The 7,717-nt window shown below is 41.3% G+C and overlaps 1 protein-coding gene across 1 annotated transcript; it reads left to right on the plus strand.

Annotated features, from left to right (window-relative positions):
• The first annotated feature begins 6,581 nt into the window (after positions 1-6,581).
• LOC122726179 (cornifin-like) lies at positions 6,582-7,013 on the plus strand. Its single transcript, XM_043963728.1, has one exon. The coding sequence runs from the start codon at positions 6,606-6,608 to the stop codon at positions 7,011-7,013; it is 408 nt and encodes a 135-aa protein (XP_043819663.1). The 5' UTR covers positions 6,582-6,605.
• Positions 7,014-7,717: the final 704 nt, after the last annotated feature.

The following is a 7,717-nucleotide window of genomic DNA, read 5'->3' on the forward strand; positions in this document are numbered from 1 at the left end:
TGGGAATAGATAGCTTTGATTTCTTCATCAGAAAACTACCTGTTCATATCCTTTAACCAACCCTTCAACTTTTGAACTTGATTCTATTTCCTCAAGTGCCCTCCAGGAGCTACCTCTCAATGATTCAGCTCTTTAAATTCAACAGCATTTTATGAAATACCTGTTAATTTTAAAGTATTTGGCCAGGGTCAGTGATACAACAATAAAAAGGAAATAGGAGGGGCAGCTAGGTAGCGCAGTGGATAAAGCACCAGCCCTGGATTCAGGAAGACCTGAGTTCAAATCTGGCCTCAGACACTTGACACTTACTAGCTGTGTGACCCTGGGCAAGTCACTTAACCCCAATTGCCTCACCCCCCCCCCAAAAGCAAATAGGCCCTACCTTCAAGAAGTTTACATTTCTTCTTTATCCACTTTCTACTATATTTTTACTCTCTTTATTCACTATATTTCCATAACTTTGTATCCACTGGCTTCCTTCCATGTTACCTACAAACAGTCCTAGGTCTTATTCTTTCTTTAAAAATCCAGACTTGTCAATAGTGGTTGGGGGGCGGGGTGGGATTCATTTCTGTTAATTGGAAAAATAATTAAGAGGTTTAAAAACTCTTCGTTTAGCCTTGCTATCTTCTTAAGCTATTTTCCCATATCTCTCTTCTTCCTTTTATAGCCTCCATCCTAGTAAGAAATCTCTACACTACAGATTCTTAACTTCCTTTGTGTCAAGGACCCCTTTGGCAGTCTAGTGAAGTCTATGTACCCCTTTTCATAGGAAACTTTTAAAATACTATTTTTTTTTTTGGTGAGGCAATTGGGATTAAGTGACTTGCCCAGAGTCACACAGCTAGCAAGTTGTCAAGGCTGGATTTGAACTCAGGTCCTCCTGACTCCAGGACCAGTGTTCTATCAACTGCACCACCTATCTGCCCTGGAAACTTTTTAAATTCAAGAAATAAAATATATGGGATTATAAAGGAAATAAATTATATTGAATTTATATTGAAATATTATTTTTTAAAGTTCACAGACCCAAGGTGAAGACCCTTGCTCTATATTCACTCCCTACTCACTTCTCATCAGGCTTCACCTCACAGACTTTCTACTGAAACTCTTCTCCAAGGTTACCAAGGATTTCTTAGCTGCTAAATTCACTTGCCTTTTCTAATTTCTTAATCTACTTGAATTCTCTTCAGTTTTTGATATTGCTGACTATTCTCTCCTCCTTTCTTAGCTCCTATGCCATTTATCTAACTCTCCATTTTCCTTCTTCCTATCTAACCAGCCCTCAGTCTCCTTGGTTTGACTATCACACTTCTCCCATCTGCAAATTATAGGTGTTCCCCAATGTTCTGTCCTGGATCCTCTTTTCTTTCTATAATTTCTTATCACTTAGCTATCTTATCAGTTTCCAAGGTTTCAATTATAGTTATACTCAAGTCTCACAAATCCAGGCAAAATCTCTCCTGAATTCCACTTCCACTTGTTCATCTGCCAGCTAGGAATCTGTAACCAGATGTCTTATCAGAATATCAGATTCAACATGTCCAAATTAGAATTCATTTTGTTTTCTTCAACCTTCCCCAGGATGCTTGCCCCAGGCCCTGGGCCCCACATCCACTTCTCCAAGCAACCTTATTTCTGTTGAGGGCACCAGGATTCTTCCACACATCCTGGATAAATCACCTCTCCCCTAAAGTATTGCAATCACCTAATTTATCTTCCTGATATTTTTCCCCATCTCCAATTCATCCTCCACAGCTGCCAAATTTATAACTCAAGGAGAGAATCTGAACATTTCACCTCATGACTCCCAAACCTCCAGTGACCACTGATTGACAATAGGATAAATAGGAATTCCTGACCCTAGAATTTCAAACTATTGACAATCTATCTCTAGGGGCAGCTAGGTGGCGCAGTGGATAGAGCACTGGCCCTGGAGTCAGGAGTACCTGAGTTCAAATCAGGTCTCCAATACTTAACACTTACTAGCTGTGTGACCCTGGGCAAGTCACTTGACCCCAATTGCCACACTAAAAAAAAAAAAAAAAAGACAATCTATCTCTGACAGAGATTTCCAAGATTTTCACATTAGCCCCCTTCACACACTCTGTTTCTCCTAAACTGGCCTACTAACTTTTCCCTCTATTTGGCCTTCCATCTCGTCTTCTTGCCTTTGCACAGACTGGTACCCATGTCTTCAATTCATTCTCTATTCACCTCTTCCCCTCAGCATCTCTAGCTTCCTTCAAGGCTCATCTCAGGTACAGCCTCCTAGTAAATACTTTCCTGATGCCTCGTGTGTTCTCCTTGCTCAAATTGTGTTGGTTTACTTATTTGAATAAGCATTATATATCTACAGTGAAAGGTAAGTTCATGTATATCCAACACTTAATAAAATGCTTTGCCTTTAGTAGGTACTCAATCTGTTGAGTTGAATTGAGGAAGAATTTAGGGAACGTATAAGGAAAGAAAAGATGCTGGAGAATCTCTGAGATTATGAACCATCCAGACTTAGATAGCCAGGCTCAGAAAATAAGGTCCTTAAGGGCAGGGTCTATTCTATTACTGTCCTTGTATTCCCAACACCTGGCATGGTGCCTTGTACATAGTGGGTGCTAAATAACTACTTGAATTGAGTTGAATTGAATCTTATGAGAATAAATTGAATAGCCACAAATCTTTCAGCAATATTATTTCTGTAGGAAATCAACCATGGAAGTCTTAAGGACAGAGATAACAATTTACTCAGGATAAGTAAGCAAGCAAGCAACAAGCATTTATTAAGAGCTTACCAGGGGGCAGACAACACACCCCAGATGTGTGGATCTAGAAATACCAAAAGAAAAATAGGCCCTGTCCTCAAGAAGCTGACATTCTAATAGAGGAAAGAACATTCATGTCAGGAGTTACAGATAAAACAGATACACGCACATACAAAGAAACTTCCAGGATGGCCAGGAAAGGCTTCATGTACCAAGGGACACCACTTATATTTTAAAGGAAAGCAGGATGAGACGTTGTTGGAGTCTCACATTATGCACTAGTAGAGATAAGCCACCAACAATGACATCTCAGGAATACTTGAATATCAGGTGAGGAGGCTTAAGCAGATTTGCTGGGCTGGATAAAATATTGGAGAAAGTTCTTAGCACCCTGATTTCCCTGGCTCTCTTCAAGACTCAGAATAAATTTCACCTTCTACAAGAGACCTTTCCCACTCCTGTGATATCTCCCTAGTGCTAGTTCATTTTTTTTTTTCAATCTGGGATTATCTCCTCTGACATTGCATATATCTTGTGTATACATAATTGTTATCATGCTGTGTCCCCCATTAGAATGTAAACTCTTTGAGGGCAGGGAACACGTTTTTGTTTTTCATTGTATACCCAGTGGCTTGCAGAGTGTCTGACTTATACTTTTTTTTTTTTTTGGTGAGGCAGTTGGGGTTAAGTGACTTGCCCAGGGTCACACAGCTAGTGTCAAGGGTCTAAGGCCGGATTTGACTTATACTTATTTTTTTTAATGTTTGTTGATTGATTGATAAGGAATAAAGATAGATAGATGGGGTAAAGAGAAAAGGAAAACATTTAGTAAAAGGGCCCATAAACCCCTGCTGAGAAGTCAGTCTGTGGACAAGTATTTATCAATCACTTAAACTGTGTCAGGTAGACATTGCATTAATTGTATTGATTAAAAGAAAGGGAGGAAAAGTCCCTGTCTTCCAGGAGGTTACAGTTTAACAGGAATAACTACATACATACAAGAGATATAGAGTAAATATCCCATCACTGGACCTCATGTTCAACCCCACCAGGTCCATTGATCTTCTACTTTCTATCTTCCCTCGTCTCAAACAAGACTAAGTGGGAAAACTGTCTTTTTATACATAGAAGGTGCACAGGAAGTTACTCTACCCAATATGCCAGACTCAAAGGCAAGTGGCCCCCAGAGAAGGGATGTCAGTGTCTGCACACCAGGGGGGGGTCTACATCTTCCTCTGCTTGTATCAAATTCATGAAATAACACCAAGGGAGCTCCACCCTTAGTCTCACCATTGGCTAGTTTCAAGGTGGGAATAGGGGGGAAAGTGGAGATTAAGTGGCAATGACATTATCAGATATCTGGTGCCAAAGGAATGTTAACAGAGTGGTTTTCATCAAAAAGACTGAACAGACAGGTAAGTTAGCAAGGTTAAGGTGATTCACAATTGGGCAGGGAAAGAATGAAAAGAATAGGGCCAAGAACCGTTTCATTTCCTTGACATGAGGAGAGGAAACTATATAAAAGCCTCATAGAATACCCAGGGTTCAGCAACAGACTCGAGTACCTTGAGAAGCTGCCTTTCTCTGACCACCAGGTAAGCCTCTTTATTCTGAATCTCTTCCCTATAACCCACTATGCAGAGCCTGCTAGAATCATAGAACTCCATTATAGAGATGATAAATTTTGATGTCTAGAGGGGAAATGACTTGCCCAAATTCACACAGTAAAGGCAGGACTAGAATTTAGATTGCTTCATTTCTGATCTGAAATTCTTAAGCATCACTGGTCATTTCATTGTTTGAAAAAAAATGGTGAGTGTTGCCTTATCTGACATGGTATTCATTTGGGGTATTTCATGGAATCTTGATATGCCAAAGCTTCAAGATCATGTATGCATATGAGGTACCTTTGAGATTATATATATATACATGTGTATATATGTATATATATATACATGTGTGTATACATATACACCTACATATATGTATATAAATAAATCTGAATGTGTGTTTGTATATATGCATTATATGTGTACCTGCTGAAATAGTAGGCACATAGGAGGTATTTAATAAATGTTTGTTGACTTGGGGCTATACTGGCCACCTTCAAATATTTGAAAGGTTATCACATGCAAGGGAGTTCAGAGTTGTTCTCCTCAGTCCCAGAAAGCAGAACTAGAAGCAGCGGATGGAGGCTGCAAAGAGGCAGATTTAGGCTTGACGTAAAGTGAAAACTTCTAACTATTAGATTTATCACAACATCAAGTAAGGTGCCTTAGGAATTTGGAGGTTCTGCCTCAGTGGCTATCTTTAGTCAAGGAATGGATGATCACTTATGAAGTATACTGTTGTTGTCACTTTTTGTGATCCCATTTGGGGTTTTCTTGGCAAAGATACTGGAGTGGTTTGTCATGTCCTTCTCCAGCTCTTTTTACAGATGGGGAAACTGGGACAAGCAGGGTTAAGTGACTTGCCCAGGGTCACACAGCTAGTGAGTGTGTGGAGGCTGTATTTGAACTCAGGTCCTCCTGACTCCAGTCCTGCCATTCCCAGGCCTGCAATACCCAGCTGCCCTAAGTGCATTGTAGAGGGGGTTATTATTCACTCATGGCTAAGAATGGAGAATGTAAAAAATAAAATAAAATAGTAGTTTTTTTTAATGGAGGCTGTCTGAAGTCCCTTTGGTTATTAGGATTCTGTGATCTTGAGCTAACTTAGTCAATTCCTTTTGTTTTACAAATGAGGAAAGGAAGGAGTATCTAGAGAGATAAATTATTTGCCCAGTCAAATGTGTAATAACAGCAGAACTTAGATTTGAATACAGGTCTCCGGAATCTTGCTTAATGCTTTTTCCCTATATAACACCAAAATTTTATATAAAATATTCATTCTAGGGGGGTAGCTAGGTGGCGCAGTGGATAAAGTGCTGGTCCTAGATTCAGGAGTACCTGAGTTCAAATCCAGTCTCAGACACTTGACACTTACTAGTTGTGTGACCCTGGGCAAGTCACTTTACCCTCATTGCACTGAAAAACAAACAAACAAATCTTCATTCTAGAATTATAGACAGACAGAGTATTTAATGTGTTTTTTTTACATTGGCAAATTATCATCTTTTTGGCTTACATCTTCTATAAGTGAGCTGATACTGTTTTATATTCTTCTCAGAAACATGCCCTATGACAATTATCCATGTGGCAGAGTTAGACAATGTGAGAGGAGAGAGATAGCGAGAAAAGGGGATTGCCATAGTTAAATGGGAAGAGTGCTAGGTGTCCGATAACAGGAACTGCTGTCCAATCCCATTCTGTCATTTATTCCTTGCATGACCTGGGATGTGTTAAGTAATTACTTGGTTTCTCCATCCGTAAAATGACAGGGTTGGATGGGACCACCTCTACTAAGCTTTCTAAATTTAGATCTAAAGATATGAGGAGCTCATGGAGATAGAAAAGCCACAGAGTCAGAGACTGAAGCCTCAAGAAAACCAAGAGGGACAAGGCGGTAGAGACAGAGGGCAGCAAAGACAGAGAGGGAGATCCAACAATTGGCACCAAGGCCTTTATGAGCAGACTCTGTTCAGATATGAGCAAAATTGGGAGAGGAGAGAACCCTAGATCTGGGGAAATCAATGACTATCATCCTATCTTCTGACCAAGATGGATTCTGAGCACATTTCATTATGAAAGAGAAATGGGCAAGAAGTACTAGAAGGAAGAGAAGGAGAATCCTGGCAGTGTTCATGAAGCCACACTTCTCTAGCAGGGATCCTGGCTATGCTTCATTTAATAATAAAATGACTAACTGTCCTTTCTTCTCCAGGTACAACCACATTGCACAACTATGTCTTCCCACCAACAGAAGCAGCCCAATATCGTACCTCCTCAGCTTCAGCAGCAGCAGGTGAAACAGCCCTGCCAACCACCTCCTCGGGAGACATTTGTCCCCCAAACAAAGGAGCCATGCCACCCCAAGGCCCCGGAACCAGGCACCACCAAGGTGCCAGTGCCAAGCCAGCCTAAGGTCCCAGGGTCAGGCACCACCAACATAAGAGAGCCATGCTACCCTGAGGTGCCAGTGCCAAGCTATCCTAAGGTCCCAGTGCCAGATACCACCAAGGTACCAGTGCCAAGCCAGCCTAAGGTCCCAGTGCCTGGAACCACCAAGGTGCCAGAGCCCCATCCCATCCCGGTTACTCCACCTGTTACCCAAGAGAAGTACCCACAGGTCCCCAAGACCAAGCAGAAGTAAGATGACCCAAGATCTCATCCTCATCCTCCATGGGACAAACTTTTGCTGCTGAAACTCCCTTGGCATCTGCTTTCAAGCCTAAATGCCCCTGCCATCCCCCTTGGTGGTTTTGAGCCTGTGTAATTCATATGCTGCGATGAATTAGCAAGTTCTCTACCTTTATTTGTTCCCTGCAAACATTCAGCACTGAGTCTTGTCCCCATTCTGAGATTCCTAAACACCAAGATAAGGCTAAGGCTGCTGCTACCTATGGAGCCATCCCTCAGACTACTCAGATCTCAGGGCTCTATTCAGAATAAATTCAGAAGGGACTGAATCCTCCTCTCTCTGGCCTCATTAAAGTCACTATTCAAGCTAATTTTGTGTATTTGTATCATTAGTTGTGCCCTGAGTGACTCCAACCAGTGCCTTCCCAATCTTGTTTTTTTCTAGGGTAGGTGGTAATTTGAGGGCACTAATAGATGATGGGACATTTAGAAATAAAACCAATTCATGACCTTTGTAAAGTGAGGGATTGAACGGAGAAGGGTATACAGGACACAGGGTGCCCAAGCCTAGCACAAGCTTTAGGCATCATGCTGAGTACCCAATAGTCATTGTGCAAATGAACATTAGGAGGTTACATAACAGTCAAGCTCCTTCTATGGTGGCTTGGGCCAAAAACAGGCCTAGAGCACTGGGCTCTACTCTTTTTTTGTGGGGCA

Source organism: Dromiciops gliroides, chromosome 4 (genome assembly GCF_019393635.1).
Source record: "Dromiciops gliroides isolate mDroGli1 chromosome 4, mDroGli1.pri, whole genome shotgun sequence".
Taxonomy (NCBI): domain Eukaryota; kingdom Metazoa; phylum Chordata; class Mammalia; order Microbiotheria; family Microbiotheriidae; genus Dromiciops; species Dromiciops gliroides.